Source organism: Juglans microcarpa x Juglans regia, chromosome 1S, assembly GCF_004785595.1.
Source record: "Juglans microcarpa x Juglans regia isolate MS1-56 chromosome 1S, Jm3101_v1.0, whole genome shotgun sequence".
Lineage (NCBI taxonomy): Eukaryota > Viridiplantae > Streptophyta > Magnoliopsida > Fagales > Juglandaceae > Juglans > Juglans microcarpa x Juglans regia.
In genome coordinates this window covers 16,299,473-16,316,560 of record NC_054595.1, presented here as the reverse complement: position 1 = coordinate 16,316,560, position 17,088 = coordinate 16,299,473, and the positions used below count along the sequence as shown (strand labels likewise).

Genomic DNA, 17,088 nt, shown 5'->3' with positions numbered 1-17,088 from the left:
CAGATCTAGAGCCGTCCACTCCAATAGCTGCAGTTCGCAAGTCAGGTAGGACTATTCGTCCTCCACAGCGTTTTTCAACTTCTTTGAATTACATTTTGTTGACAGATGGTGGAGAACCACAGAGTTACCAAGAAACCTTGCAAGATGAAAATTCTAGCAAGTGGGAGTTGGCCATGAAGGATGAGATGGATTCCTTGTTAGGGAATCAGACATGGGAGTTGACAAAACTTCCATCAGGGAAGAATGCATTACACAACAAGTGGGTGTACTGGGTGAAAGCTGAGCATGATGGCAGTAAGAGGTACAAGGCCAGACTTGTTGTAAAAGGCTTTCAACAGAAATAGGGCATTGACTATTCTGAGATCTTTTCTCCTGTGGTAAAAATCACAACCATCAGGCTAGTTTTGGCTATGGTTGCTGCTGAAGATCTATTTCTTGAGCAGTTAGATGTGAAGACAGCTTTTCTTCATGGAGATCTTGAAGAAGACATCTACATGCACCAACCCGAGAGGTTTGTGGTACAGGGAAAGGAAGGTTCAGTTTGTAGACTAAAGAAAGCTTGTATGGCCTGAAACAAGCTCCCAGACAGTGGTACAAGAAATTTGATGGTTTCATGTGTAGTGCAGGGTACAGCAGATGTCAGGCAGATTATTGTTGCTATGTCAGACAGTTTGACAATTCTTACATTATTTTACTGCTATATGTGGATGACATGCTCATTGCAGGGGCTAGTATTGATGAGATCAACAGTCTGAAGAAGCAGATGTCAGAGCATTTTGCAATGAAGGATTTGGGAGCTGCAAAGCAAATCCTTGGCATGAGAATTGTTAGAGACAGAGTCAGAGGCACTTTGAGACTCTCACAGGCTGAGTATGTGAAAAAGGCACTCAACCAGTTCAGTATGGACAAGGCCAAGTCAGTTGGCACACCCTTAGGAAGTCATTTTAGACTCAGCAAGGATCAGGCACCAAAGTCAGAAGAGGAACAAGACTATATGAGTAAGGTTTCTTATGCCTCAGCTATTGGGTCACTTATGTATGCTATGGTTTGCACTAGACCAGATATTGCCCATGCAGTGGGAGTTGTGAGTAGATACATGAGTAATCCTGTAAAACAACATTGGGAAGCAGTGAAGTAGATTTTGAGGTACTTAAAAGGCTCCTCAGAAACGTGCTTGTGTTTCTCAGGAGAGGGCTTAGAGGTGCAAGGCTATGTTGATGCTGATTTAGCTGGAGACATTGATAGCAGAAAAAGTACCACAGGGTTTGTTTACACTCTGGGCGGTACTGCAGTTTCATGAGGTTCTAATCTACAGAAGACAGTTTCTTTGTCTACTACAGAAGCTGAATATATTGCAGTTTCATAAGCTGCAAAAGAGATGGTTTGGATACAGGGCTTCTTAGAGGAATTGGGTAAAAAGAATCAGAATAGCACTCTCTACAGTGACAGTCAGAGTACCATATTCCTTGCCAAGAACCCAGCATTTCATTCCAGGATTAAACACATTCAGATCAGGTATCACTTTATACGATCATTGTTGGATGATGGACAGTTGCTACTTGAGAAAATTTGTGGAAGTAAGAACCCTGCTGATATGTTGACAAAGGGTGTTACACTTGAGAAACTGAAGTTGTGCGCAACTTCAGTTGGTCTTCTAGCATGAAAAACAGGAGCTGTGAGTTGCAGAAGTGGAGGATATCATGTTTGAGGCAGGGGCGACAATGTGAGTGTACCAGTCTCCAAGTGGGAGAATTGTTGAGTATTTGGAGTCTGGTTCACGCCGCTCGAGCGAAGCGTCTAGCCGCTCGAGCGAATACAAGTCAGAGAGCTTCGCTCGAAGAGAGCTCGACAGACTGCTCGAGCAAAAGCAAGTCAGAGAGGTTCGCTCGATGACCGCTCGACTCACGGCTCGAGCGGAGGGAAGTCAGAGAGCTTCGCTTAAGGAGCCGCTCGACTCACTGCTCGAGCGATTGCGGGAAACAGGTTCGCTCGACGCGGGCTCGACACGCCGCTCGAGCGAATATCATTAATTCTGCTGAATTTAGGGTTTCCGCCGTACAACATATATATTGAGTTGTTTTTTACTTGTACAGTATGACAGTGAACAGTAGCCGTTCTACACTATTGTATTGTGATTCCTCAAGAAATAAAAATCATCTGCAGCTCTCGTGGACGTAGGCAATTTGTCGAACCACGTAAATACTGTGTCGTGTGTGATTCTTGTTTTTCCTGTGTCTATATTCACTTTATTGTCATCGTTTGCACAGCAAAGATAATCCATTAACTTGAATTCAATTTCAAATTTTTATATTAAATATGGGAGGTGTGCGGAATGAGGTGTGAGGCAGGGCTCCATTGGGGTCAACTCGCCCCTTGCCCCTGCTAGAGATTTTTCATGCAGGGCGAAGGCCCCTATTCCTACATGGGCTCTCGTTGTCTATTCCTACTCTTAAACTTTTGACACGTGGAGTAATATTAAGTAGAAAAAATAACTATATTACCCTTAGTTCTAATTATATCATTTATAGCCATTTTAATTGGTGTTGTATATTTTCTTAAATAAAAAATTACCTATAAAATATATGGTATCAACATTGACAACTCAAGATAGATGGTGACAGGCACGCGCCTAAATTGTCGTGGTTTTGTGATCTTTACTATTTTTTGCCGGGGATAGGACTTGTGTTGGAGTGCGTGCCAATCCATTCAAGTTGCACTGGGGAGTTAAGAGCATGCATTTGAATAAGAAAACTTCCATATTAATTTATACATCTTTAAATTAAATAATAATAAAATATTATTATTTTATTTTTTATTTGTTTTCTAAATTTTTTTTTATATATATTTTATAATTAACATTTACTTTGTATTATCAATTTAATGTAAATTTTATGTATCAAAATCATCTTAATATAAATTTTATAAAGTTAATTTTAATAAGTAGGAGAGAAAAAAAATATTAAAAAAATGTTTGAAGAATGAATAGTACTTCTTTAAATTTGAATAAGCACTATTTATAGCTATACAAAAATTTTAAAATGCATAAGTCAATGTAAATAAATTTAAAGACACATTCTTTAAATTTAAAGATGAAGATGAAGATAGAGAAGCCACTACCAATACTCTAAGTTTATCCAAATCCTGGGAACAGGAAGTGATTTGGTACGCATTGCATGGTATTAACCAATCAGCAATGCTATATAACCTCCCACCATATTTTTTTTTAAATTTTTTAATATTTTTTTTGGAGTTTATTCTTTTTAAATTAATTTAATTTTTCTATTCATTATTTATATATTAAATATTTGATAAAAGAAAAAAATAATAAAAATTTAAAAAAATATGATGTATAGAGATTGTGTGAATAATAAGAAGTTGTGTAGATTTTTTGTTAACCAATACCAAAGTAGGTCAGATGCAGTTGGATGAGATTGGTCTAAGGCCCCTTCACTTTTTTTTAAAGGAAAACTAGTCTTACCGCTGGTTTTCTTTTATTTATTTATTTATTTATTTAATGATTAACTAAATATTTTTCAATAATATTATGATTTTCTTTTTAAAAAAAATTAAAAACATTAAAGAAATACATATAAAAATAAATAAAGAAAATCAACTAACAGTGTCTAGCAAGAACTTCCAACGGTAGGAGTAGAACCATCCTTTTCTTAACCCCATTGAAAGCTCCCAATTTCTTTAAAATAAAGATTTTTACCTGGCGAAGAAGTTCCCTCTAAGCCTAGTCTAATAATATTTTCACTAGAATAATTATATATACAATCTCTAAGATTTTGTTTAGATGTTAAGTTGAGTTGAGATGAATTGAATTTTTTATAAATAGTCGTGAGTTAAGATAGTGGAGTGAGTTTTTTAGAGTCCACCAAAGATGAGTTTAAATGTGTTTAGATGTTAAAATGAATTTAAATGTATTTATAGGAAGTTAAAAAAAATTGTGAGTTTTCTTAATTTTCTTTTTTACTTCTTAAATCTTTTTTAATATAAGTCTAGAAATGATTATTTATATTATTGGATTCATGTAAACTTATTAAAATTTTTTTTTATCTTTTATTATTTTAAAAACTTAGCATGAATGATATGGGCAGATAAAAAAGAATTATTGAATAGTTTTTTCAAGAAAAAAAGATATTGATGTTTCACAAATTGTATCCACTTCTAGTGTTAAACCGAAATTCAAGTACTGTGTACATTCTCCTAAAATAATATTTAGAGTTTGGTTGTAGAAGATGTTAATATAGCTATAAAATGGATGATGATTTTAATTTCTCTTACATATTATTGGTAATATTAATAACAATTGGTGGAATATTTAGTATGAATGTGATCATTTATGACTTTTATTCGTGAAAGAACATCTAGTTAAATTAACATATTTAATATTATATACCTTTTTATTATACAATCAAATTGCAGTTGGCAAGATATATATATATATATATATATTATTTTTCCTATATTTTTTTTTTAACTTTTTTTCTATTAAAAAAAAATTGTATGGTTCAACCCCTAATACTAGAATCCTGGCTCTGTTCATGATTTGTGTTATCTGTAAATGAAAATTAAATAATGTATCTTAAGACAAATCTTCTTAAATAAAAAGTAATATGTCTAATCAAACTTTTAATTTTATTTGAAATTAGTAAACTAAAATTAGTAGTCTTTTGGATTTATTAATACGCTTCTTTTTTTTGTTTTCTCAACATATATGCCTTTTTAGTTTCATAACTTAAGGATTCATAAATGTAAATAAATTAGATGAGGGAAGGATTAGTCTCCTCTCGTTTTTTCTCTCTAGAGAAAAACTGAGGTGGTGAGTGGAATTCCCTGCTAGTGTTGGTAACGGCAACAGAGGTGGATTGTGACTGTGTTGTTGATAGCGATGGAGAGTATATAGAGGAAATTTACGATTGAGTGAAGAAGAGGGTGGTGAAATTATTTTAGAGGATGGCGCAATATCAGAAGTTTAGAAAAAAGGAGAGAGATGCTTGGTTGGGAAGATTTGTTCAGATCGTCATATTAGCAGTAATGTGGTGGAGTCGATGATGGCAAAAATATGGAGGCTTAGCAAACCTGCAAAGTTCAAGGAGGTGTGCGCGAATGTGTTTATTCTCACATTTGAAACTCATGCTGATAAGCATAAAATTCTTAATGGGAGATCGTGGTCCTTTGATGGGAGTTTATTGGTGATTGATGAGTTTCCAAGGTTTTATTCAGCCGAGCATGATGAAATTTGAGTATGCTTCTTTTGGGTTCAATTTCATAACATGCCTTTGGTGGGGATGAATCGGGAGTGTGGTGTCAAACTAGGCAGTACAATAGGAGTTGTTGAAGATGTGGAGTAAAGGATGATAACGTAGGGTGGGGATTTTTTTGAGAGTGAAGATTAGGTGGGATCTTTATAAACCTTTAGCTCGTGGGAACATTACATTGCATGGGGTGAAGTACCGGATCCCCCATGCAGTATGAAAAACTACCTCGCATCTGTTTTCAATGTGGTAGGATTTTGCATGTAATAGATATATGTCCAAACCAAACCATGGAGACAAATACTCAATTTGGATCCTGGTTGCGTGCTGATCTAGGGGGAAGAGACGTCGTGATTCTGCTGTTGGGAGGTTTAGGTCTGGGGAGAGTAGCAATAGAGGTGATCAGGGGTTAGAGGATGGTGGTGATGGTCAGGTTGGAGTATTGCCGGTGAGTTTCACGAGCCTAGAGTCTAACGAGTAACGACTGTAACAGAAGGGGAGAGAATCTTGGTGGCAATCATGGTAATAGTAATGACAAGGCTTTGTTGCAGGAGACGATTGGGGAGGTCTTAAATGGGACAATTTTGAAGGATAGTGTAACTGTCAAGTCTGCTGAAATGATCGAAAAGGAGGTATTTACTATTGTTGGCAAGTCAGATCTTGAAATTCAAAAGGAATGTGCGGTTATGCAGGAAATGAATACTGATGTGCCTAGTGTCGTGGCTAACAATTATGGGCCCAGTCTAACTAAACCTACTGTGCATAATCTAGTCCATAATGAGGGATGCAAGCCCAAGAAATTCGATCTTCAAGCCCAGCAACCATTTCTAGTCCATTGAAGAAAACAACATGGAAGAAGAGAGCAAGAGGCCTAGGTAACAATTTTGTTTCTCAAAGAGTGGTCTTGAAAAAAAAAAAAAAAAACGTATTTGGAGTTAAGGAAAATAGTGAACATGTTGATGCAAAACTAGCTAAAAAAAAGTAAATTGCTTATGAGTAGCTCTGATGTTGCTAAGAAGGTTGAAGTTGGTAGATGTTCAACATTGAGATCGACAGAGGCTGTTAAACAACCCCGCCGGAAGTAATGATTCTTCTAAGTTGGAATTCCCGTGGACTTGGGAACCCACTGGGAATTCGAGTGCTTCGTGACTTAATCAGAAGAGAAAGTCCTGACATTTTATTTCTTCAAGAAACTCGTTTACAATCTAAAGTGATGGAGAAGTATAAGTATAGTTTGGGTTTTGACAATTGTTTGACTGTGAGTAGTGAGGGTAGAAGTGGGGGTTTAGCTTAGTTTTGGAATAAAAAATTTCAACTTACGATTCTTAATTACTCAAAGTTTCACATTCATGCTTTGGTTACTAATAATGATCATGATTCTGCTGCTTGGTATTTGACTGGTATTTATAGTCATCCTAAGGCTTCAAGAAGACAGGAAACATGGGATATGATTAGATCTTTACAAGTCAGTGTAGGCCAATGGTGGTTGATGATGGGGGTTTTAATGAGATATTTAGTAATCATGATAAATGTGGTGGTAGGGATAAATCAGAAAGACAAATGAGGGCTTTTAGACAAATGGTAGATGATTGTGAGATGCAAGATTTGGGATTTGTTGGAAATCAATTCACTTGGTGGAATGGTAGGGAAGTGCAGCATAGTATTGGTGAAAGGCTCAATCATTTCTTTGCTAATATGCATTGGAAGGTTCTAAATCCTATGGCAGAAGTTTACCATTGTGTTGCTCCCTACTCAGATCATGTGCCTATCATTCTAAAGAGGCAAGATGTTAGTAGGCAATGTTTTAGCAAAAAGATTTTTAAGTTTGAGGCCATGTGGGTTGATGAACCAGATTGCAGAAAGGTGATTGAGCAAGCTTGGATGGGGCTTACAGGCACAAGGGATTTGACAACAATCATGAAAAAAATACAGACCTATGGGGAAAAACTAACTGTTTGGAATAAAAATAATTTTGGCAATGTAAGGAAGAATATTGAGAAGGCAAGATTGAATTTACAGATGCTGCAACAGCTGGATCCTTGCTGTCATATGAGAGATGAACATAGAGCTGCAAGATCTGAGTTACAGAAGTGGTTAGAAAGAGAGGAAATGATGTGGAAGCAAAGAGCAAAAGTCATGTGGTTGCAAGCAGGCGACAAAAACACACGTTTCTTCCATAGTAAAGCTTCTCAAAGGAGAAAAAAGAATCTGATAAATGGTGTTAAGGACCTTGCTGGTGTTTGGCAGATTGGGGACATAAGGGATAATGTAATTGTTGAATAGTTCACAAACTTGTTCAAGTCTTCTGATCAACAAGGTCATATTCATTTCTTGGAGGAACTTGCAGGGAGGGTTAGTCAAGACATGAATGACGCTTTAACTAGAGTTTTTATTGCAAAAGAGGTGAGGTTGGCTTGGCAACAAATGGACCCTACAAAAGCTCCTGGCCCTGATGGTATGGCTCTTATTTTCTATAAAAAATTCTAGGGTGTTGTGGGTATAGATGTGATTGAAGCAGTTCTAAGTGCACTCAATTCTGGGCAGTTTCCTGCAGGGGTTAATCACACTTTTATCACCTTGATTCCAAAAAAGAAAAAGCTTGAGAAGGTATTTGATTACAGACCAATTAGTTTATGCAATGTTCTTTACAAGTTAATATCAAAAGTTATTACAAATAGACTCAAAGGCATATTATCTTTTTTTTTTTATAAGTAAAAAATTATATATATCAAAAGGAGAAATCAAGGACACTGAATGTAGATAAGAAAACACCTTACCCAAAATGACCCAAAAACCCCTTGGAAAAAAATCCAAAATACACCAAACCCAACCTTAACCCCTAGTTTTATGTAGAACTAAAACTCTACCCAAACACTCAATCCTAACCCCTTGATTCCCGTCTTCACAATAGCCTCCCTTTAGACTTCTCTCTAGTTGAGTTACCACCCTTAGCGTCATAGTTCATTGCCCAAAAAAGACGTTGTAATTTCCTGCTTTTCTTGAAACTTGATTTGGTTCCAAACGCGTGGCTTGCCTCAATCGCAATGATTAGTTCTTTAAATTGATCTTCACATCCTCCATGTGAGATTCTCACAAACTGCTGAATCTCGTTAACTTTAGGCAGAATCCAGTCCGCTATTGGAGGAAGAGAGACCAGGGGAGCAATGTTATCCTTAAACACAGTATCCAACTACACTCCGGACTCTACACAAGGCACCAACGCCAAACTCATAGGTTCTCCAGCAACTCCATCGGTTCTCTCCATTGGAGATTCTGGGGTGACAACAAGTCCCTTCACCTCTGGGGTGATAGTGGATCCTACATCTCCTTCAGACCTCGACAGTACACCATTTTCCTTCAACTCTGACGAGGGAGCTATAGTTTCTTCGGGGACCAAGCGTGTAATACCGACTATCGGTCTATCCCATGTTACATGAGGCGAATGACATTCCACTGATGTCTCTACACCGATACCCGATGTAGACCTCGCTTCAAATAACTCATATTTCCTTTTGATCTGCCATACTCTCCTAGATCTGGTTATAGGGATAGGGCCAAATCCGATCTTCCGTTTTCCTTTTTATGAGTTTAAAGGATTCAAGTCTATCTTGTTACTAGCAATCTTGTTGCCTCCAACTAAAAGCTGGTCAATTTTCATAGACAAGATAGTTATCGCTCCCTTCAACTCGCCAAGTTGGGTTTCCATCTCCTTTAAAGAATTATACATCTAGACAAGTTGGTCCTGAGGCATGATTTGCAATCCCCCATCACTATGAACCCCTGAAGCCTGACCTGTCTTTAGAGCTGCCGCATAGGATCTCCTCGCCACCGAGGATGTACTTGGGTCTTTATGCACCTCCAAGTTCTCCCTCTCTGCCATGCCATCTACATGTCTGCTATGCGATTCCCTGACAGAGCCATGTCCTGCAACACCTTATCCTTCCAAACCGTTACTCCCTCTCTTGCCAAAGGAAAAATCACGTAGCACCTCCCCCATCCTTCTCCAGCCACTACTCCCCTCCTCAAGAATGAAAATGTGATTTCACCAACTCAAGCAACTTTCGTTTCTAGGAGGCTTATTACTAATAATGTGTTGGTTGCATAAGCTAGAGTTGAGCGGAGTTTTCTTGAAATGGTGATGTTAAAGATGAGTTTTAACGAACAATGGGTTCATTTGGTGATGTTGTGTGAAAAATCTGTCTCTTTCTTAGTTTTAGTTAATGGAGAGCCTAAAGGTCCAATATTTTCTTCTTGATGGTTGAGACAAGGGGATCCCATATCCTCTTATCTTTTCTTACTATGCACAGAGGGATTGATCTCCCTTTTAAAGAAAGTTGAGAGGACAAAGTAAATTGAAGGGCTGAGCATTTGCAGAGGAGCACCAAGACTAAATCATCTTCTTTTTGCAGATGACAATGTTCTTTTTTGCAAGGCTAATATGGTGACTAATTTATATATTCAACACCTGCTACAACTCTATGAGCAAGCCTTAGGTTAGAAAGTGAACAAAGAGAAAACCTCCATGGTTTTCAGCAAGAATGTGCTTCATAGACAACAACAGGAGATTCTCAGTTTCTGGGGGGGTACAAAGCCATCAACAGTATGAGAGATACCTTGGTCTCCCTCCTATGATAAGGCATTTTTAGATTTGAAACATAAAGTGTTGTCAAAACTGCAAGGGTGAAAAGAAAAATTGTTGTCTCAAGGTGGTAAAGAAGTATTGATTAAAGTTGTTGCCCTTTCTATACACACATATACTATGGGCTGTTTTAAGTTGCCTTTAACCTTATGCACTGAGTTAGAAAGTATGATGGCAAACTTCTGGTGGGGTCAATGGAAAGAGGAAAAAAGAATTAGATGAATAAGTTGGAAGATGTGTGAGACCAAAGGGAATGGTGGAATGGGCTTCAAGGACTTGCAGACTTTTAACATGGCACTTATTGCAAAACAAAGCTAGAGAATTATGACTGAAGAGGTATTCTCTGTTGCACAAAATTTTTAAAGCCAAATATTTCCCTAAGAACAGGTTTCAAGAAGCTAGAATAGGAGCAAATCTCTCTTTTGTTTGGAGAGGAATTTGGGAGGTTAAAGAATAGTTGTTAAAAGGCCGTCGATGGAGAGTGGGTGATGGGAAGTCTATTAATGTTTGGACTGACTATTGGTTGCCACAGCATAAGCTTATTCCTAAACCTGCAAAAACTGATTTGGTTCATCAGCATGATATAGTTGAGTGCCTTATTGATAGAGAAACAAAGTGGTGGAATGTTGCTAAGATTCAAAGCTTAATTCCTGCACAACAAGCAGCAGAAATCTTCAAAATTTTATTGAACCTGCAGTAGATTGTTTAATTTGGGAACATGAAAAAAGTGGTGTGTATAGTGTTAAGAGTGGATACAGGTTCTTTAATTCACTAAGGAAAGATGAATAGATGGGGGAATATTCAGAGGCTCAAAACCAGAGGAAATTTTGGCCAAAGCTCTGGAGGATGAATGTGCCAAATAGAGTTAAGATCTTTGCATGGAGGGCCTGCAGAAATGGCTTACCAACTTTGCAAAACCTAAAAGCTCGAAAAGTTGTTGAGGAAGCTTCTTGTAGGTGGTGTAATGAGGAGGAGGAGGATTTTACTCATGCTCTACTAAACTGTAAAACTGTAAGAGAAGTGTGGTCTGATTACTTTCCAGATTTAATCACAGAAGATTCCAATACAAATTTGTTACATCATGCAATGCAGTTACAATACAGAGTTAATAATGGAAACTTGGAGAAGCTATTCTTGATAGCATGGGGCATGTGGTACAGAAGGAATCAGATGTTATATGAAGATGTGGAACTTACTGTTATGCAGGCAGCAGAGAATGCATTCGTAACCTATAAAGCTCACCTGCAAGTTCATGAAACTCATGGAGAAAGGAAAATTTGTAGATGGGTGCCTCCTGATCAAGGAATACTAAAGTTAAATGTGGATGGGACTGTTTGCAAACCAAAGAAGTGCAGGGGTGGGAGTTGTTCTAAGGGATGAAAAGGGTGGTGTTATCCTCTAGACTTGTAAGAAAGAATATGAGATTAATAATCCTGTCGAGATTGAGATGCTAGCAATTTTGAGAGGTCTTCAGATATTCATTCATCTTGGTATAACACAACTTGTTATTAAGAGTGACTCTTTGCTTATGGTGAATGAAGTTTAGAATGAAAGAACATCAAGAACACTTCATGGAAATCTTGTGATGCAGATTAAGCAACTTATGCGGAGATTTCCAAACTGCTTTATACAACACATCGGCCGTTTAGGCAATGGTGCAGCTCATGGAATGGCTAAACATGCATGGAATATTGATGATTTGATAATTTGGTGGGATTCTTATCCTAATTGTATTGCCCAAGTTATTTGGTTTGATTCTATATTGTAATTCTTTTCAAAGTATTGAATAAAGTTTTCTGTTATCAAAAAAATAAATGTAAATAAATTATATAATAAGTTAAGAATTTATCTATTAGGATTATGATGCCCAAAGTTACTTAGATACTTATTAGCTATTTGATTTCTCACTTGGTCTAAGAAAAGTAAGGGGTATACAAGATCAAAGTTGTTACAATAAAAAATTTAGATATCAAAATTTTTCAAATCATGGGACAAACTTCTTCTAAACTAGCAAATATTTTGGTTACAATGCATCACCACCATCTATGCTCAATCTAGACAAGGAAAAGATGGAAGGTATAGAATGGAAGGCATGAGATGTGAGATAAAAATGGGCATAAAAGTTCAGAAGGAATAAACTTGAGTTGATTTTCTCAGGCAAATAACACATGAACAATCCGTACAATATCAAACCACAATCGTCTCCTCCCTGCCCACAAAGGGCCAAAACAAGAAAAGAAGGAAAAAAGACCAGGTACACATGAAGTTCCATGAGTAGTTCAACGAAACAAGAAATAATTAAGCATCAGGAACATTGGTACAATGAAGTCTACGCTGCAATGTGTAGCATAGAAAACAGCATTGAAAATATTGTTTCACCTATACGATTCTGGACGCTTTGGCTTGCTTTGAACGACAGCCTCAATACTCTCCATCACGGCAGGAGTCAGACGTGGGATGACATCAATAGCTTTCATGTTTTCTTGAATCTAGGACAAAAACAGCTCATTAATTGGCTATAAAAAAGGGGCCCAAGATGTAAAACATTATGGGTCGTATCAATTTTAGATTTAGATGCTAACTAGCTCCTTATTCTTGCATGTATTTTTTTTTTTTTCAATTAACAAACAGGTGCTGCATATACATTATCAATAAAGCTTTTAATTTTCTTCTTTAATGAATTTTTTTTTTTGATAAAATTCTTTAATGAAGTTGAATGATGAGCAAATCCAACAATATCAGGGCAAATGCAGAATTGCATGCAAATATGCTTAAAAAATGTGAGACTTTTGGATCTAACCTGAGATTCCTTTGTTGCTCCAGTAATAACAGATGAGACATTAGGATTCGCAGCACACCATGCAATTGCTAGTTGAGATAACGGCACGCCAAGTTCATCTGCAATTGGCTTCAGACCTTTAACTTTTTTCAGCACGTCATCAACCAATGACCGATTAGCGAGATTCTACAAGAAAAAAATCGCAGTTTAACAACATTCTACTTCTCTTTTTCTTTTTCCTTCATTCAGAGAAAAAAGAGTAGAAGTCTGGTTCAACTAAGCATAACATCAAGGAAAAGTAATCATAATAACAAAACCAACACAGGTATCTGTATTATACTGATTTTTTTCCCTTTTATATTGAACTTTGCAGATGAATGTACAATATAGGCACAAAAACTAATAAGTGCTTCACACAGAAAAGGCTTACCTTGTAATTTTCCAATGAAAACCGGCTATCAGATGGTATAACTTTGTTGTTGTATTTTCCAGTGAGCACTCCAGATGCAAGTGGGCTCCATGTGGTAAGACCCAAGCCGTAGTTGCTGTACAGAGGAAGGAATTCAGACTCAACCTGCATCCAGTCAGAATGTAAGCATACACAAATATGAATACACAGAACTGAAATGCATATAAATGTCTATCGCTGCAACCATTTGATTCCTCATGACCTTCAGCAGCAACTATTCCATAAAGAAAAATCAAACAAGCAAAAGGCAGTTGAAGAAACAAACTCCCCACATTTATGGTAAAGTTCATAGAAGCATTAGAGGAACCTTCAACACTTAACTAGCAACAAAACAGACAATAACATGGTAAAGTTCAAATTTCAATGTATGCATCGAATCAATAAGAACATTAAGTAGTCATAGCCACCCAATTTCAAAAGACCGTTCCATATTGATTACCAAACCAAATTACAACAAATGGCAGTTCTTGTAACAGAGAAACAAAATTAATGAATGCTAGTCATATCACAAAGATAAGGAATAGTTTATCAGGATTGATGTATTGATCGCTCAGAAATTCAATAAGTTACAAAATGCATTTGTCAGGTTAATTGGGTCTTTCAGATTTTCCAACGCATGAACAGAAACTGGTTTACTTGCATGATAAAATAATAAAGGATTGAAGCAAACTGGCTGCTATGTTAACATTCGGGTTCACGTAAAACAGAAAGACCATATCAGCAATGATTGATTGTGTTGACTAAGAATGTGAAATATTGAGAAAAATGTCGTGCAATTGAAGGCCAGATAGGAATGAAACTCAAAGGAATAACTGGGAAAGATCCTATCCCACGAATCCAAGTCATTCTCTTCTGGTGTGGAAAAAGGACAGCTAATAATTCTTAGCAACAATATTAACTTAATTCTAGTAAACTACTAATGGTTTCCTCCCTTGTAGTTTCTACTATCAGGGAGGAAACAGACTGATGGATAACTGTAGAAACTAGAAGGAAAATGTGGAGGAACGCGTACTGAAAATGGTGGAAACTAGACAAGGCATGTACATGTCTTCAATATTGATTATGAGTCAGAATTTATGGGCTAAATAGCAGTTACGAACTGGACACCTAGTGTGCCAATGTGGATAAACAAGTTCATTGTACGGTATCTTTCAAGATATATGAGTTATACCTTGAAAGAATGCTGGCACCATGAGGAAGATATTGAAAATTTTCAGCTCTAACACGAGGGAGGTATAAGAGACCGCTAGGTAGGCATAGGAGACCATGTTGTGAAATGAGCAATGCTGAGTGATTCTGATTCAGATGCACATTTTCAACAAACCAAGCCAACCGAGGACTGGGATATGATGGATTTTAGTCACGTAATCATTGCAGGGGTTCCTCTTCATGTGGGTGAAGTGACAGAAGAGAAGCATTTATAGTTGCTTTTTTTGTGCCATTAGGCATTGGGTATTGAAATTGATGTCATCGGAGAGCTCACAAAGTCACTATAGCAAAACTCAAGTGGTATCGAGATGAAGGATTGAAATCGAATTTCTTTGTCAAGCACGAAGTGTTCACTATCAAACTCCCATGTATGAAATACGAAATATGAATTTAATCCTCAACTCCTAAACAGGTGCGTTAGAAGCCACCACATGATGTGCAGCAAACTCAACGGAACCTGATTCAGGTAAATTAACTTGAATGAAGGAAAAAAAACACTCATCCCCTGCTAAAAACTGTGCCAACAGAGTTGTTAATCAAACCCCGTCCAAAAATCCACAGACAGAGCACTGGACCAAAAACAAAGTACCCGACAACCTACCGTTGGCCAAAACCACACATTTGTTACACAAGCACTATGATTGAATTGATTATTAAATTCCCAAAAGCAAAACTTAAGCAATATAATATTATGAAGAAACCAAAACAGAAAAATAAAAGAGGAGAAAATCAGAGACCTTGTGACGGGACAACAAATTATACTCGGGCTGCTCGACGATCGGCCCCACCAAGTCCAATCTCTCGGCGACCCCCCAAGCCTCGGTGATCTGCTGGGCCGACCACTCGCTGGTACCCCAGTAGAATGCCCAGCCCTTATCAATAACATAGTTCATGGCCCTAACGGTCTCCTCGATCGGGGTGGAGGAGTCCGGGCGGTGGCAGTAAAGAACGTCGACGTATTCCATGTCGAGGCGCTTGAGGGAGGCCTTGGTGCCCTCGACGACGTGCTTCCTGGAGAGGCCCTTGTCGTTGGGTCCGGAACCACCCCAGAAGATCTTGGTGGAAACAACGATATCGGAGCGCTTCCAACCAAGCTCGCGGATGGCCTGGCCCATGATCTCCTCGGCACGGCCATTGGCATAGACCTCGGCGTTGTCGAAGAAGTTGACGCCGTGGTCGCGGCAGCACTGGAGCAGAGACTTGGCCTCCTTGACGTCGAGCTGGTTGCCGAAGCTGACCCACGCCCCGTACGAGAGCTGGCTCACCTTCAGCCCCGAGCGCCCCAAGTTCTTGTACTGCATTTTTTTTCTTATTTTCTCGCTTCTTCACGGAGAGTTGGCAGATACTTAAGTCTCGGCTCGAGTCCTCTGATTGCGTGAACCACGGTGTTTGCTCCCTTTACTCTTTTAAAAAAGGCGTGGACGAGGAAATATCAGGTGCGGTGACAAGTGGGTGACAGTACCGACTTGAACCTCGACACGTGTTGGTTTGATAATCAAACGACTATTTTGCCCTTGGGAGTGTATAAGTTTTCAATACTGGTTAAGGCAACCGTTGAAGGTAACTGTAGGGGAACCGGTCTGCCACGTTGTTAATATCTTTATTAAAAAAAATGAAATGAAATGGAGGGAGAGAAAATTTCAGATTTTTCATTTTCTCATTAAGATAAAACCAAAATTGGGGTCTGCGACGCTGCGTCTCGTGTGGCTGTCTCCATGGGTGTCATCCATCTATGGGTGTTTTTGAATAAGTAGCTTCGTGTGGGTGTTTCTTCCATCTCTGTCGGTGTCTCGTCCAAATTTGTGTTGTGTGGGTGTCTCCATGCATGGTTAGCTTCAAATAATATCTCGACTCTTTAATAATACATTTTGTGTTGTGGTGGTGCATGTTGTTGTTTGGGATCTTGAATTTTTACGTTCCTTGGATGAAATATGTTTATTTTGGAGCTCTATCAAGTACCAAATTTCTTGCACTAGCAATTATTATAGACCGCATTAAAATGATGGAAATTTGGGATTTTATAAGTACTATAATATTAATCTTAGAGGAGTTAAGAGGGAGCAACTGTCTTGATTTGGAGGTTTTGATGCAATGGATTGCAATGTCATTATAAACAGAGCCAAACCATGGTAGGTTGAGTGGAATTTGATAACATGAAGCTATCTTTATTTGCCTATTTTACTTCCAAACTTAAATCTGCCTATGTATCTAAGTTGGATTATGATCTAATCTCCCTATTTAGAAATATTTTCAGACCCAAAGATAGATTAATAATGATAACGAGAAGGTTTTACTTGCTTATTTGCATCAATTACAACAAAGTTGATGTCTAAGCTATTAGCTTAATTCTCGGTGTTATTAAAATGGGAGATGATGCCTGATGAGAACATAAATGAATTTGATAGGAAAAAGCTAGGAAAAAAAACAGTATTCTAACCTTGTTTTAGGTCACTGCATTAAAACAATTGCATGATTAAGTGTTCCATGATGATCTTTTATTCTTTTTTTTCCCATTTGTGTGAAATAATTAAAGATGTTTAATATATGTGGTTTGTCCAGATTTGTGTGGGGTTTCGAAAATAGAACCCATGATGATATTGATGCCAACTACTAAGATATGATCTAGTCTTTTATATTTAAATATATCTTATTCATTGTCTTTCTAAGTGCATTAATATTGGATCATGCAAATGCAAATGTAAAATTTATATAATATGACATGATTTTGTAT

General features: G+C 37.6%; 1 protein-coding gene across 1 annotated transcript; it reads right to left on the bottom strand.

Moving 5' to 3' along the window:
- Nucleotides 1-12,023: 12,023 nt before the first annotated feature.
- LOC121246120 (probable voltage-gated potassium channel subunit beta) lies at nucleotides 12,024-15,754 on the bottom strand. The gene is made up of 4 exons (XM_041144132.1): nucleotides 15,095-15,754; nucleotides 13,110-13,253; nucleotides 12,701-12,865; nucleotides 12,024-12,389 (listed from the first exon to the last, which is right to left on the bottom strand). The coding sequence occupies exons 1-4, from the start codon at nucleotides 15,656-15,658 to the stop codon at nucleotides 12,276-12,278; spliced, it is 987 nt and encodes a 328-aa protein (XP_041000066.1). The 5' UTR covers nucleotides 15,659-15,754; the 3' UTR covers nucleotides 12,024-12,275.
- Between the last annotated feature and the right edge of the window lie 1,334 nt (nucleotides 15,755-17,088).

Coding starts and splice junctions, on each gene's coding strand:
- LOC121246120 (XM_041144132.1), bottom strand. CDS start 15,658: ATGCAGTACAAGAACTTGGGGCGCTCGGGGCTGAAGGTGAGCCAGCTC. Junction 12,866..13,109: donor TTTCATTGGAAAATTACAAG/GTAAGCCTTTTC, acceptor TTTTTCTTGTAG/AATCTCGCTAATCGGTCATT. Junction 12,390..12,700: donor GAGCAACAAAGGAATCTCAG/GTTAGATCCAAA, acceptor TTTTTGTCCTAG/ATTCAAGAAAACATGAAAGC.